We start from the raw sequence: 15,883 nt of genomic DNA, 5'->3' as shown, positions 1-15,883 counted from the left end.
AAAGGTTATCCCATATTGTCCAGATATTCTTTACAAGTTCCTTTGATAAAGTATTAACTTTGTGGAATTTTTCTTTGTAAAGTCCGGGGAATGGTCTGAAGCGCTTCAGGCTGGAGCAGGCAGTGTGATTATTATCCAGGCAGATGGACGAGAGAAGGACAGAGCCCATTAAGGAATCTTTACTGGTGCCCCACCCTCTCCCTGTCTAATGTATCTGAAGTGTACCACTTTATCCTCCTCTGTGTGTGTGTGTGCGCGCGCGCGCGTTTGGGTGTATGCGTGTACACGTGTGTGTGTGCGCGCGCGCAAGAAGAGCAATAAAGAGGGAATAGCCTGACAATAAGCTAAAAAAAACAAACAAAAAAAACCCCAAAACAAATAGAAATCCCAGCCAAGTAACGTTTAAACCAGTGTTGTAGATTTATTTATATGCAGTGCAGGGCAGTAAAGGTGTGTCACCGTTTTAGAGAATTTACAGTGATCAGAACATAAAATGAAAAAGAAAACTGAGGACAATATTGTAAACTGTTTACACTGCACGGAGGCATACAGTGTGCCTATAGTAAACAACGGGCGCTTTATAATTATTATACATTTCAGTTATTCTGTGGGATGTCATTTATAAAATAGACTTGCTTTTTGTGTGCTATGGTCAATATAAAGGGAAAATATGGCCTATAAATTGACAACAATACAAGACACGTTTGTTAAAAAAAGAAAAAAGAAAGTGCCCATCTGAGTCCATAGGTCTAGTTTGTTTGTAGTCAACGTAATCCTGCAGTGATTGGGAAAAACTGAATTAACAGACATAGCGATGTAATAAATGGCTTGTATAACCTATATAATACCTCTATCCAGATGTAGCAAACTCGCTATTTCCTGTGGATAAACCTAGATTCCATACTTCTAAATCTTAAACAATGTGCCTCTTCATTTATCTCTGAGCTCATCAGCTTTCACCATATTTAAGTTGTACACTCTTTACAAAAAGACGATTATCCTGGGTTATGCTTTCCCTTTCACTGACATTCTAAGTTGAGCAGTTTTGTGTTTTTGTAACGTTGTGCTTGCGTCCTTTCTTTACGTTTAGCAGCTCACAAAAATTAAATTCTGTGCGGGTGCAAAAAGAGCATCATTAACAACACTTGCGCATAATGAACTTCACCGGTGCACACTGATGAAGCCATGGGGCACGCATGGTGTGACGGACTTTCTGCTTTTTGATTGGTCAAAATTCTGTGACGAAACCGCTCGAGTCGGTCTTCTATTCGTACCATCACCAATCAGCATGAAGCAGGGGAGGGCCTTAGCCGACCACCTTCCCATACTCACCTATCGTTGATAAGGAGTGCGGTGTTAGGTTCAAGGTTGGGATGATCGTGACTGCAGCAAGTGCGACACAGCTGTCGGTGGGGGTCCGTTTGTTAAAAGTGTCCCAGAATTGATCAGTAGTGGCTTTGATCAGCTCAAGAAAAGGAAAAAAAATCTTGTCGAGCTGACATCTGAGGTGGAGGCGCTGATCCGATTGGATTTTGAAACGATGGATCCTCTATTGTGCCTGGTGGCGTTGGGGGTTATGTTTCTGCTATGGATTAAAGTGAAGGGTTTAGAATACGTGATCGTTAACCAAAGGTGGATTTTTGTGTGTTTGTTCCTTCTACCAATGTCCATCATATTTGACGTATGGTATTATCTACGTGCATGGGTGATTTTCAAGATGTGCTCTGCGCCCAAAAAACACGACCAACGCGTCCGGGACATTCAGCGACAGGTGAGCAAAGCACCTCCCCATGAACTTGTTTTTTTGTGCCGGCGTGTGTGTGTACACATGTGCGTACAGTGTGTAACCAGCGAGGTGCAATTTGAATTCCAATTGAATTACAACACTTAATTGTGCAGGTGTGCCAAATCGGATATAATTGTTAATTGGTCGAGAAAGCTTAAGTGGGCCTACCTAGCTATGTTCTCTTACAAGGGAAATCTGCTGGACAAGGGTTACTTGGGCGTTGGGAAGTCGATTAGACTCAAATCTGTAATGTCAGGGCAGGATCTTGAGCTGCTCACTGCAGAATGTATGGGAATTTCCTTCACAACATATGGGTACCTTCACGTTAGACAAGGGGAAGGAATGTGAATTGGAGGGGAGCTATACCAAACTGTCTGCAGTGTGTTTTTGCACTGACCTGCACTGATCCATCCCATAATCCAGTTTATAAAGACAAGGCTCAGCTGCATTCTTATTTTAATATAGCCACTAAAACACTTCACCCTACTTTGAAGGCTTATAGCAACTCACCAAAGTCTTCATCAGCTATCATCTTTTTATTTGGCACACAAAAAACTGAAAATAGTTTTGTAAGGTTTAAACTGAAACGCGGCACAGCTGGTACTCTGATTATTGAAGATGTTTATCACCACACAATATATTCTGATTACACCAGCTATTTTCATTGTTGTTGTTGTTGTTGTTTTCCAACCTTTTAATGAACCAAGATGTCACATTGTCACTTATTTACCTGTTTTCAAGTGACTGCAAAACTCTCGGGGTCTTGGCTGTGATTTAGGGCTGGACAAATAAATTTGACTTGATTTGAGGTTTAGATTCTTGTTCAAGGAGCACCTGGCAAGGGGATTGGCAGCATAAATTACAAAAACAAAATTTTCTGACAAATAACATCACAACTTTGCACAGCACTTGGGAAATCACGGTATTTGTTTTCAACTTGTAGACACAGGGAAACGGCATGCACACTTGGTACACCATATCAGAAAGCCGGCCCACAACCTTGCCAGGCCCCTGCCAGTGGCTGCGAAGTTTGGGGGAAATCCCCTTCTTACAAACGGGACAATACACCCATATCTTGTCCCCTCGCATGAAGGCCTGCCCAAGGCACCATGTGTCATAGGCCCTCTTTTGCCATACTCCGGAGTTGGCCTGGGCCCGGCAGGTGTAGATGTGGACCCACCTGCAGGCGATCCCTCAGTCTTCGGAGGTAGTCCATTTCTTCCCCCCCCCCCCCCCCCCCAGTCAATCTCAAGCTCGGGCGAGGCCCTGAACACCAACTCCACTGGTGTCTGGAGCGCCCAGCAGGCGTGCATTGGCTGAACTCCTGGACAGCAGTCCGGTAGGACCAGGGGCAGGTGGTGGTCCCAGTCCTGCTGGTGAGGAAGGCAAGCTGGGTGGCCCGGATGCGGTTGAACCGCTCCACCGGCCCGTCACTTTGAGTATGGAGCAGTTTCATCCTTGTCTTTTTCACCCCCAGCCACTGGCAGACCTCACTGAAGACCTGGGACTCGGAAGTTCCACCCCTGCTACTGTGGAGCTCAGCAGGCACTCCGAAGTGGGCGAACATCTCCTTCACCAGTCTCTGCGCTATCGTGGTGGTGTGCTGATCCAGCACCACATAGTATGTCTTTGGCCACTTTGTGAAGTAGTCCATAGCCACGAGGACATAGTGGTTGCCGGAGTCGGTGACAGGGAAAAGTCCAAGGATCTCCACCCCTACTCGCTCCATTAGGGCCCCTACCAAGTACTGCCTCAGTGGGTTGTGGGAGCGCTGGGTCTGTCCCTTCTGGGTGGTGCAGGAGTTGCAACAGTGTAAGTGTAGCGCCATATCTCGTTGACAGCCAGGCCAGTAGAACCACCCCCTGAGGCAGTGGAGGGTTTTGGTGTTCCCGTAGTGCCCCACCCCCACCGAGCCATGGACCATCTGAAGAGCCTGGGGACGAAGCACAAGGGGGACCAATAGCTGCAGGAGGTCGCTACCTCATCCGGGAGCTTGCCACTGCCGGTACACCAACCTGTCATGGAGCTCCAGCGCTGACACCTCTGTCCACTTGGGGTGCTGCCCCATCTCCAACCAACCCCTCAACAGCACCAGGTTCACGTCTGCCACCTGCTGCTGCCTCAATTGCTACATCATCAACGGGAACCACCTCTCCTCATCACTGACGGTCTGGATGGCCGCCACTGTCAGAGTTATCTGACTCCTCCTCTTCCCGCTGGCAGTAGCAGCACTTCAGGGGCGCTGGGAGAGCATGACAGCATTGCAATGATGTCGCCTTGCCCAATGCTGGATTTCAAAGTCATACCCTTGAAGGGCCTCCTGCCATCCGACCACCTGGCCCTCAGAGTGCTTAAAGTTCAAGAGCCAAGTAAGTGAGGCATGGTCAGTATGGTTGAGGAAGTGGCTGCCGTGTAAATCCGGCCAGAAGTGCCGTACTGCCAGAACCACTGCCAGCAGCTCGCATCGGGTGATGCAGTAGTTACTTTCCACCCGACTCAGGGCACGACAAAAGTAGGCCACAACACGCTCCCCATCTCCTTCCCGCTGGGAGAGGACAGCCCCGATCTCCACACTGCTGGCATCAGTGTCCATGATAAAGGACTGTTGGCCATCGGGTTAGGCGAAGACTGGGGCTTCAGTGAGAGCCACCTTGAGTCAGATGAAGACTGCAGCACAGGCGTCATCCCAGTCGAATGGCCAGCCGTTTTCGGTCAAGCGGTGGAGTGGACTGGCGATGATGGGGAAGTACTGGAAGAAATGCCGGTAGTAGGACTCCAGGCCCAGGAAACTTCGCATTTCGCCAGCGTTAGCAGGGGTTAGCCAGTCTCAGATGGCAGCCACCTTAGCTGGGTTGGTGGTTAAACCACGCACACCGACTACGTGACTCAGGAACTTTGTCTCCCTCGTCAGCAGGTGACACTTGACAGGGTTCAGCTGCAGCCCGGCTCGATGGATGGCGGCGACACAGGTTGGACAGGGCTCAATCGAAGTTGTTGGTGTGTACCAGCAGGTCATCGAGGTACACAGCACAGTTGTTCTGCAGTACATCCATCAGCTGCCCGAATGTAGCCAGTGTGTTGCAGAACCCAAATGGCATGGCGCTGAACTGCAACAGACCCTGCCCGATGGTGAAGGTGGTCTTCAGTCTCATGTCAGGGGCCAGCTCCACCTGCCAGTAGCCGCTGTGCAGGTCAAGGGAGCTGAACCAACTGGACCCTGCAATGTGGTCAAGGGTGTCGTCAATTTGAGGGAGCGGGTAAGAGTCATTTTTTTGTGATGGCATTAAGGCATCAATAGTCCACACAGAACTGCCAGCTGTCATCCTTCTTCCTCACCAAGACGGTTGGAGCCACCCATGGACTGGCGAATGGCTCAATCACTCCGGCAGCAGCTATGTCACGGATTTTGTGCTTTGCCACCTGATGCTTAGCGAGGGCTAGTCGATGGGGCCACAGGTGGATGGGCTGGGCAGGGCCGGTCTCGATGGCATGCTGGACCAGCCCAGTCTTCCTGCAGTCTTCATCTCTAGCAGCAAAGATGTCCGAGTAGTCTTCAAGGAGGTGTTTTAACTAGTGGCCCTGCTGTGGGTCAAGGCCGTCACTGCCGCACTACCATAAGTCGCGTATGGCCTCGGTCGTCTCAGCGGAGGGTAGGATGGCAGGCTCGGTGGTCAGGGCTGAGGCAGGTTGGGGTGATGCGGGACTGATGGTGATGGACGTGCTGGAAGGCAGCTTGGACGGTGGTCTGGGCCGCTGTGGTGAAGAAGCACAGGGGCTCTGTGCCTGCTGGGCAGTGGCTGCTTGGTGACTAGCTCATTGATCTTTGGGTCTGTTCCTCTCCCAACCAGACTGGAGCACGACGGTCTTCATGCTGAGGGTGATGGTTTCCCCCGACACATTAACACGAGCTCCCCACCAGGTCAGCAGGTCCAAGCCGATGATGCACAGGTCCTGGATGTTGGCGAGCTAGAACTTGTGTGCCAGCTCCTGGTCTCCAGCCTGGACTCGCAGTGACTTCTTCCCCCTCATGCCAGCCTTTTCCCCTGTCACTATCATCAGCTGGGTGTTGGTTGGTGACCATGCCACTAAGACTGGGCTGGCGGTGCCCAGGAGGACGCCAGGTCGCACCAGGGAAACGGTAGACCTTGTGTCCACCAGGGCCCTTCGGGATCAACCATCAAGTTGGCAGTACTTTGGTGTGACCTATGTGGCCAACCAGTGTGCATCGGCCTTGAAGGGGGGCTCGAGACTGGTGTGGCGTTTCCCACTGGCCAGGTGACTGACCTTTGGTGCTGGTGCTGGGCAGTCACGGGCTATGTGACCAGGCTTGTCATACTGGTAACAGCAGTCAGTTGGCCAGGGTGTACATCAATTGGATGTTGGAGGCCATTGCCGAGACGGCTGTGATGGAGGCCAAACTTGGTAGACCACATCTGCTGCCTCCTCCTCGTAGTCACCCCCCCCCCCACCATACGGTCAGAGGGCAGTGGTCCTCTGCTGGGTAGGCGCTGTGGAGAGTACCACCTCGGCCCATTCAGCTTTGCAGAGAGCCCCACTGAGGGATTGGAGCATGGCGATGCGAACATGCTGGCGCAACCACTCCAGCATGAGCCCCCACAGGAAAGTGTGGGGGGCCAGCTCCTCTTTGGTGGCTGGGCGCAACTGCAGGTAATCATGTTGGGCCTTTAGCTGCACATCTGTGGTAAAGGAACCCAGGCTGTTTCCCTCTTGGCTAGCTTCTCCCTGCTCTGGTCAGTGAAGGGTCGTTGCCTGAATTGCCTTTCCAGTGCCATGGTCAGGGCCTGGAGGTCCTGCTGCCCTGCTGGGGCTAGGTCAAGGAGCACCTACAACGCCTTTCCCTCCAACGCCAGAGCTAGGTAGATGGCAGCTTCTTCATTGCTCCATCTGCTGTGCCATCCTGTTAATTGGACTTGCGAGAGGTACGGCTCTAGCTGTGTCATCCTGTTGTACTTAGGCAGTTTGGCTAGTGTTCTATGTGCAGCATCCCTCCCAGTCGTTAGGGTGCGGTCAGTGGTGGCGGGCAGCAGGTGTTCCCCTGTGTTGGCCTCTAAGGGGAAGTGGGGCCATGGTGCACTGGAGCCATCAGGGTGGGCTGGAAAACTTTCATCTCTGGCGGGCCCCATGTTTTCCAAGCAGCAGCGGGACCACTCAATGTCCTTCTCCAATCTCTGGATCCTCCTCTCCATTCTTCAGCGAAATCCTACCTTGGACACCAATGTGGCAAGCTGGTGTGGAAAGAGTCGAGAGGCAGAAATCTTTTTTTTTTTTTATGGCAACTCCTGTGTCCCATATACCGCACAACCTGGGGAGTGTTCTTTTATTTGCACACCAGATTGGCTACCCCCCCCCCCCCCAGGTCACTACTGGAAACATTGGTCGTCTTCATCACGGTCCTACACAGTCAGTCAGGCAGTCAGTAAAAAAACAGACAACACATACACAATGATCAAAACATGAACACAACATCACTAAAACAAAAATTTTAATATGAACGTTAACAGTCCCAGAATCCCTTGTGCTCCCCCAGCTCAGAACTGCTGACAGTCAGAGCGAGCACCCTCTCCAGTAGCTACAAAATTATAAATAACCAACTCATATATCACCTAAACAGTGGGTGTAAGAAAAGGACATTTAAAAACTTGGCAAAGAAACACTTTATCCGAGTTAGGAAACCACCATGATGTAAATTGCACCACACCTGGAAGGAAGAATAGGACAGGTGGATGAGTTGTGTATTTACAGTCTCATTGTAAAGACAGTAAATCCCTCTTACAATTCAGTCAGATGGCTTTTGTCAAACTAGTGGGTGTTTTTTTTTCTTCAGTGTCCAACCTCTGACATGTGTTTTCAGGTGCGTGAATGGAAAAAGGAAGGGGGTAAAACCCACATGTGTACTGGCCGCCCGGGTTGGCTGACTGTGTCCCTCAGAGTGGGAAAGTACAAGAAAACCCATAAGAACATCATGATCAAGATGATGGACATTCTGGAGGTGGACACAGAGAGACAGGTAGGAGACTTCACTACAAACACAGACGAGCTCAATCAATGAAGACTATGCCATTTTCCTTTGAGTTTAGTCTCTTTCCCACCATTAATCAGCATTTTCAGTGTATTCAAAATGCTTATTTTAGTCCTGAATTCACTTCATAATACAACTAGGTGTATTTGAATGAAATTTAGTGCCACCATGCGGTCACTATAACATAGCACAGACAGACTGTGGAAGTCGTGATAGACTTTACGAAACAACCACCGCAAACCTTGATAAAGATGGCTTGAGCATCAGCCAAGTTGAGTTATGCATGCATAGGATACCATCATCTCCCAAGATCTCAAGAAGAGCCAGCAACTGATATGGTCCACAAAGCATCCTCTTCTAAACATCTCTGCTGCAGATCTACAAGGCCATAACGGAGTTAATCATCATTTTCATAAAAGGCCACTGAGCTGCTGCCTCTGCGCTATCTACGGTAAAAATGGCACAGCCCCTTCTGGTGAGCAGACAGTATCTTCAATTTGCCATCTCCCCTTCATGACTGACCTGTATGACCCCAAGGCAAAGGAAGATGGTGTCATTTTGATTTTCTTTACCATTTAGTTCTTTATTGGACAAATCCTATCAATCATTTGTGACCAAATTGACATGCCAGTGTAATAGTTTCATCATGCCATGGGCTGTGGCCTTTACCAACTAAGAGTGCCAGCTTGACATAGCCTAATACTTAAGGACATGCTTGAGAACCATCCTTTTAACACAGTGATCACTTTTTGCACTACCTGGTCACTTTATGAATAGTTAAATTTTTCCTGTCTAGATCAGAAGTAAAAGCGAGGCACAGCGCTCATCTTTGTGCAGTCCCAATTAAAGTGCAAAAACCCTTTTGAGAACTGTGGATTTAAAGTGATTGTAAGCAGGTATGTTGTGAACATTGTGCAAAATGATTTATCACAATGTGACTGTAAGCTGAATGTTTTATGTTATGTGCATCAAATCAACAAAGCAAAATCCTGCCATATGTAAATAAGCCTGGCAGTTGAACTGACTCCAATTCTGTCTTAGGCTGCTAAAGATATGTATACTTACAGTTTCTACACCAGAAACCTTTTATGAGACTATTAGCCTCTCTTTCTATAACAGATTTCTCTGTGTTAGAACTTATTAGCAGTTGTCAGTCTGAGGATGGATCTCCATCAACTTTTCTATAAATCGTTTTGCAGGTGGTACGAGTTGAGCCCCTGGCCAACATGGGTCAGCTGACTGCCCTCCTCAACTCCATTGGTTGGACATTGCCTGTGCTGCCTGAGTTGGATGACCTCACTGTGGGTATGTTCTTCACATTCACATCTTGTCTGTTTTGTTCCCCCCCCCCCTTTTCTCCCTAGTTTTATCCGGCCAATTACCCCACTCTTCCGAGCCGTCCCGGTTGCTGCTCCACCCCCTCTGCTGATCCGGGGAGGGCTGCAGACTACCACATGCCTCCTCTGATGTATGTGGAGTCACCAGCCACTTCTTTTCACCTGACAGTGAGGAGTTTCGCCAGGGGGACATAGCGCGTGGGAGGATCATGCTATTCCCCCCAGTTCCCCCTCCTCCCTGAACAGGTGCCCCGACCCACCAGAGGAGGTGCTAGTGCAGCGACCAGGACACATACCCACATCTGGCTTCCCACCTGCAGACACGGCGAATTGTGTCTGTAGACGCCCGACGAAACCGGAGGTAACATGGGGATTCGAACAGGCCATCCTCGTGTTGGTAGGCAATGGAATAGACTGCCACGCCACCCGGATGCCTGTATTCGCATCTTAATTAGTCAAGGTTATTTATCATAGCCCTGAATCAAAGTAACCGTCTGAGGGGTTTACATTCCTATGGTGAGAAATGGGTAGATGAGATAAATGACAAAAGATGATATGCTCGCAATTGGGATGAGGAAAGGCAGAAAACCTGATGAAACGCTTGGAAGGTGGTATCTCTCTTCTAGAATGGAATAGATGGATAATAGGTGCCAATTGCTCCAGGCAGAGACCGAGTACAGGGTTGTCCTGGTGGCTCAAAGAACATGTACATGTAGGCTGATGCTTGGATCTCGATCCTTTTCCTGTCTTTCTTTACTGTCCTGTCAAATGAAAGCTGAAATGCCCCGAGATGATCTAAATTGATTCTTTTTATGAGCTGCCATCATACGGCACAAAAGAAGTGATCGATGTCAATCTCGTACAGCACAAAAAATGGGCGCAATGTCAACATGTCTGTGAAGTTTTCAAAGATCGAGAGGTGGAATACATTTATGATTTCCACGGGCTGTTCTTCGATGATGTAGAGGATGCATCTCCCCTGTCAATCAGTGCTTCCTGTTTATAGCTTCAGCAATTACTGTAACTGAATTAGAGGATTGATGTTGTAGCCTCAAAGGCGAAACTGGGAGGAAATGGCTGCAGAGCTGGAAGCACCCCTGGATCAGATTACATAATGGATTTCCTGATGCCATAAACTGCTCGCCAACAGCCTAATGTTTTTCCATCAGGATGTTGTGCTTTCGCTCATCTTGCTGTCCACACAGTCATGTGCCCACACACAAAGTTACTCTGAGCTGGCAAACACTGCCTCCTGATTGCATGTTTGTTGCTGCTTTCACCTGGGAAGGGATAAAATTACTGTAGAAAAGACTGCAAATCTTTCCATTTCTCTCTCTCTCAGGTGGTTTGGTGATGGGCACAGGCATTGAGTCATCCTCTCATATTTATGGGCTGTTTCAGCACATCTGTGTTGCATATGAACTGGTACTAGCTGATGGGAGCTTGGTTCGCTGCACTGAGGTAAACAGTGCGAGTGCATGTGCTCTGGTGTGACCTTCTGTCATCTACATTCACTGTGTTTTATACACACACACACACTCTTATGCTTTCCTTCATCATGGAGCCACAACTCAATGTTCTGTTCTGGCCATCTTATTAGTAGAGTTGAGGTATGGCTGATAACAGTATTTGGATTTTTTTTCAAGGTTGTTCTGTCAACCGAAGCATAGAAACAAGCTTTTTGTGAGCTGACAAAATGTTCACGTCTTTTTCTCTTTTTTTTTAACAGACCATAATCTTTGCCAGTATTTCTGCTATTTTGTCCCACAGGAGGAAAACTCTGATCTGTTCTATGCTGTTCCATGGTCCTGTGGGACTCTGGGGTTCCTTGTGGCAGCTGTGATTAAGATTGTACCTGCCAAAGCCTGGGTGAAGCTCCACTATGAGCCGGTCATGGGGTTGGAGAACATCTGCAAGCGCTTCGCCGAGGCATCTCAGGACAAGGAGACTACATTTGTCGAGGGCCTCCAGTACACTCTGGACACAGCGGTCATCATGACCGGAACCATGACTGACCATGCCGAGCCTGATAAAGTAAGCATGCTGGAGAGCAGCCCTTTTTTTTTAAAAATCTTTTTTCCCCCCCAAAGGTATCAATGACTCTTCCTTCTTCTGTGTGTTAAGATCAACAGAATTGGTCTGCACTTTAAACCCTGGTTCTTTAAGCACGTGGAGGGCTACCTGAAAGATGGCCGAACCGGAGTAGAATATATCCCTCTCAGGCAATACTACCACAGACACACACGCAGCATCTTCTGGGAGCTGCAGGTACTACATACAGACACGTGCACACTCACACACACAAATGCCACATTTCTGTTAGGGGTTATTATGATGAAGGACCTGTTTATCTGTGAGATCTTACCCCGTCATAATTTTACCCCCCCCCCCCCACACACACACACACTTTTTCTCAATATTTGACTTCTGATACTGCTTCTCTCTCACACATGCATTGCACTCACACAGGTTTACACACACACACACACACACACACACACCATTAGTTGGGGAGGTTTGGCAGTCATTGTTTTCCATCACAGCAAATTGCGTGATGAATTATGTACTGTATTGGTTTGACAGTGAGGCTCTTGCCGGTTGGCTCTTTTTGTAAAAGGCATTTTGGGTTCATGGAATGGGAAGCTGTACAGGAAGGAAAGGTAGAAAGTGTGGATGACAGAAAAAGTAGAAACACAGACTTAGATTCATGACAGCTCTAGGTCCGAGCCGACAAGCTATAAACCTACTCGAGACATCAGATCTCTCTCTCTCTACAATGCACCCAACAATTCTCTCGCTCTCTCTCTCGATTTACAATGCACCCAACAATTCCCCCCCCCCCCCCATTACAATGCACACAATTTTCTCTCTCTCTGTATTTGGAATGCACCCAACAACCCCCCCCCCATATTTACAATGCACCAAACAATTTAAGTGCCTCCAATAATTGAGCTGACTGGGGACAAAAGTTAAACTGTCACTTTCAGTCAATCAAACAGACAAAAAAACAAACAAACAAAAAATCAAAAGCCTAATCAGGTTAATCAACAACAAAGCTTAGAAGGCGATTGCTTAATGAAAAGGGGTGGACTTACTTTTTCGCTCTGATATGATGAACTGTAGCTTCACGCAGTTAGTTTAAATCTTGCCTGCTCTGTTTTTTCACAACGAGATATAATTCTGGAAAGGATCCATTGAGAATTGATTGTGTCCAGGCGGCAGCTGGAAGTCAGACCAATCAAGCGAACTAAGGGGGAAGGTTTAGATGATGTCGACCAGTGAACCGCACCACCGTTGTTGTTTTCCAAATGAGGCACTGCTCTTTGGCGTTGCATTAGAAGCAATTAAAAGTGCATTATTGGAATGAAATAAGCCACAGTGAATAGCACAGCCATTGTTGTTGTTTCCAAATATGGGGATGCTTACTGGTCGTCGTCATCTCAACCTTGCCCATATTTTTCTGATTTGGTCCAACTTCCAGCTGACCAACAAGACTGATTCTCAACAGTGTGCTTTAAGCTGGCTGTGGGAGGCTAGATGAACTGATGAACACCACTGAACTTGGCAACATCAGTGGAAATTATTAGTGAATGTTTCTTTTCTCCTTTGTATTGTTGTGATGTCAATACAAATTCTCTCTCCTGCCATTAAACACACATGCGAGCGAGGAGGGGGGTTAAAGGTTTTAGGTGTGTGTGTGTGTGTGTGTGTCCATAGACAAGAAAATGGACCCCAGCACAGCCTGAATCATTGCAAACTGTGAAAGAATCTGCCTTTCTCTTATCTGCACACACTCTTTAATACAGTCCAGAACTTTTCCACTCATTTACATACCACTGTGTCTCACCAAAAAAAAAAAAAAAAAAAAAAAAACGTGCATTGGCAGACTTTCACAAAACTGCTTGTAACTACTAAGACTCATGGCAAAGGCCTTCTCTCCTCCAGAGCATAATTAAACTGCACAGTCTTCTCTTTTGCATTTCTTTTTTTTTTTTTACTACTTTTATTAATCCCCATGGCGTAATTCTTTCTCTGCATTTAACCCATCCTAGCTGTGTAGCTAGGAGCAGTGGGCAGCCGCTGTGCAGCACCCAGGGACCAACTCCAGTTCTTCTTGCCATGCCTCGGTCAGGGGCACAGACAGGCGTATTAACCCTAACATTCGTGTTTCTTTTTGATGGTGGGGGAAACCGGAGCGCCCGGAGAAAACCCACTGCAGACACAGGGAGAACATGCAAACCCCACACAGAGGATGGCCTGGGATGACCCCCAAGGTTGGACAACCCCGGGGTTCGAACCCAGGACCTTCTTGCTGTGAGGCGGCAGTGCTAACCACTGTGCCACCGTACTGCCCAAATTTGTCTCCATTTTTACCAACACAGACCTTTTCGGGGTGCAGACCTCTAACCTCAATACTTTTCTCTCCCATTTACCCCACCTCCTTACACTATTACCTCCCACTCCAGCCCACTGCACAGTAAGCCCGTCTGACCCTGTCTTTTCAACCGGAAATAATGTATGTGTGTCGGTCTCCTCACTGTAGGATATTATTCCGTTTGGGAACAACCCCGTGTTTCGCTGGCTGTTTGGGTGGATGGTTCCCCCAAAAATCTCTCTATTGAAGTTGACCCAAGGGGAGACCATCAGGCAGCTTTATGAACAGCACCATGTGGTCCAGGACATGCTGATACCCATGAAACACCTACAGGCTGCCATCACATGCTTCCACCAGGTCATAAATGTAAGGCTCACAGACCTGGACGCCCGTGCGCGCGTGTGCACACACACGCACACACACACACACACACACACGCACACACAAACTCCTTTCACATGCTCTTAGTCAAATTCATGCCATGGCTGTTCTTTTTTAGGTTTACCCTCTGTGGTTGTGTCCATTCATGCTGCTACCAGGCAGAGGAATGGTTCATCCCAAAGGTCAGGAGGAGGAGTTGTATGTGGATATTGGAGCATATGGGGAGCCTACAGTTAAACACTTTGAGGCCAAAGCCTCTACACGACAGCTGGAGGAATTTGTCCGAGAAGTGCATGGGTAGGTTTCAGGTGCTGCCCAGACTTTAGTCAGTGCCCATTTAAATTAGTGTATACCGTTTGATAGATTAGTAACAAAGTTCTAATTTAGTAAAAAAAAAAAAAAGTTCTAGTTTACATAATGCATTTTTTTTTTTTTTTTTTGCTGTGTGTCCTATTGTATTGACATGTGTCTCCTCTTGATGTGCCTAACTGCTTCCTGCAGGTTCCAGATGCTCTATGCAGATGTGTACATGGACAGAGAGGAGTTCTGGGAGATGTTTGATGGACAGCTGTATCAAAGATTAAGGGATGAACTGGGCTGCAAGGATGCGTTTCCTGAGGTTTACGACAAAATTTGCAAATCTGCTCGACACTGAATCGACACAGGAATCTTAAACATTGACCTCAGCCTTAGTCTGACATAAACTGGTCGACATGAGCTGTTTGCGACAAGCTGCAAGACCTGATTACTTCTTCGATGGGGTGAAAGGCGATTAGCTTCCAATATTGTTCAGGAAACAATCAGCAATATTGGTTTAAAAAAAAAAACTATTAAACATGGCTTTTTACCTAAGGCCAGATCTTAACACTTTCTAAGATGGAGATAAACTGTCCACATATAGACATAAGACAACGGTTTTCAATCTGGTCCATGGGAACCCAGAGAACTGTTGGTTTTCCATCCTTCGAGGTTGTTAATTATGTTCACCTAGAAAAAAAAACCTGGATGGAGGCTGTAATACCTGGCATAATTGGTGACTGTAATTTACTATTTGGCAGAAGGGAAAACCAGCAGCACCGTGGGTCCCTGCGGACCAGACTGAGAACCACTGAGTTAGGACCCCCTGTTCAGCTAAGATCATTTTTAATTATCAGACTGTGTGCACAGACTATTGCATCCTGTCAAATCATATCTGTTTTATTGTAAATCGCAGATTCTGCAGGTATGAATTTATTATTTTTTCCCCATAATCATTATTAGCTACAATTTGTGTCATTACTGTAATGGTTTCCCTTCCTCTGTTTCACTAGGAAACTTCTGGTCATCTCGTATTTAAGAGACTGCGAGTCACCAATTCTTCTTCCTTAAATGTGCCTGTTTGAAAACTTTGCCATGCTTTAGCATCTTATTATCTTTAACATTGCAGAATTTTTGCAGATTTATATGCCTCCCTTCATTATTTACAAGCTTGCCTTATGATTCACCTCTCAAGTGCCATTGACAAATTAACTTTCCTAATGTCTATACAAATATTCTATGAATATGAAAATATTTTTTCAGTCATACACTTTTTTGTAAAGGACTGGGAAACCATCAATTACACTGTCATGGCTTTGTTAATGGAAGAACATATGAAAAAAATATATTCTACAATAAATTTCTACTTGTGTTTAACTTTGTTGTAAGCGTTTGTGTTTACAAACTGTATTTGAAAATGTGCAGATGTGTCATATCTGCCAGTTGTCACATCATGTGGGTAGACACGTCTCCTGGTGGCTAAGCTGATTTCACTATCAAATTCACTCCATTAGTCGGTCCGCGGTGGTGTAGTGGTCTAAGCATCGGCTCTGTGTCGATGCAGTTGCCCACTGGGGTTTGCGCCCCGGTCTCGTCAGATCCGACTATGGCCGGACTCGACGAAGCAGCTATCATTGGCAACGCTGTCTTCGGGAGGGGGGCGGAGT

General features: G+C 47.3%; 1 protein-coding gene across 1 annotated transcript; it reads left to right on the top strand.

The window, feature by feature from the left end:
- Nucleotides 1-1,377: 1,377 nt before the first annotated feature.
- On the top strand, nucleotides 1,378-15,612 carry dhcr24 (24-dehydrocholesterol reductase). The gene is made up of 9 exons (XM_056277278.1): nucleotides 1,378-1,771; nucleotides 7,659-7,814; nucleotides 9,026-9,131; nucleotides 10,506-10,624; nucleotides 10,934-11,197; nucleotides 11,288-11,431; nucleotides 13,707-13,904; nucleotides 14,038-14,216; nucleotides 14,421-15,612. The coding sequence occupies exons 1-9, from the start codon at nucleotides 1,541-1,543 to the stop codon at nucleotides 14,572-14,574; spliced, it is 1,551 nt and encodes a 516-aa protein (XP_056133253.1). The 5' UTR covers nucleotides 1,378-1,540; the 3' UTR covers nucleotides 14,575-15,612.
- The last annotated feature ends 271 nt before the right edge of the window (nucleotides 15,613-15,883 follow it).

Source organism: Lampris incognitus, chromosome 3 (genome assembly GCF_029633865.1).
Source record: "Lampris incognitus isolate fLamInc1 chromosome 3, fLamInc1.hap2, whole genome shotgun sequence".
Taxonomy (NCBI): Eukaryota; Metazoa; Chordata; class Actinopteri; order Lampriformes; family Lampridae; genus Lampris; species Lampris incognitus.
Note: the sequence above shows the minus strand (reverse complement) of the source record. Positions and strands in the feature narration are given on the sequence as shown.

Coding starts and splice junctions, on each gene's coding strand:
- dhcr24 (XM_056277278.1), top strand. CDS start 1,541: ATGGATCCTCTATTGTGCCTGGTGGCGTTGGGGGTTATGTTTCTGCTA. Junction 1,772..7,658: donor TCCGGGACATTCAGCGACAG/GTGAGCAAAGCA, acceptor ATGTGTTTTCAG/GTGCGTGAATGGAAAAAGGA. Junction 14,217..14,420: donor TTTGTCCGAGAAGTGCATGG/GTAGGTTTCAGG, acceptor TGCTTCCTGCAG/GTTCCAGATGCTCTATGCAG.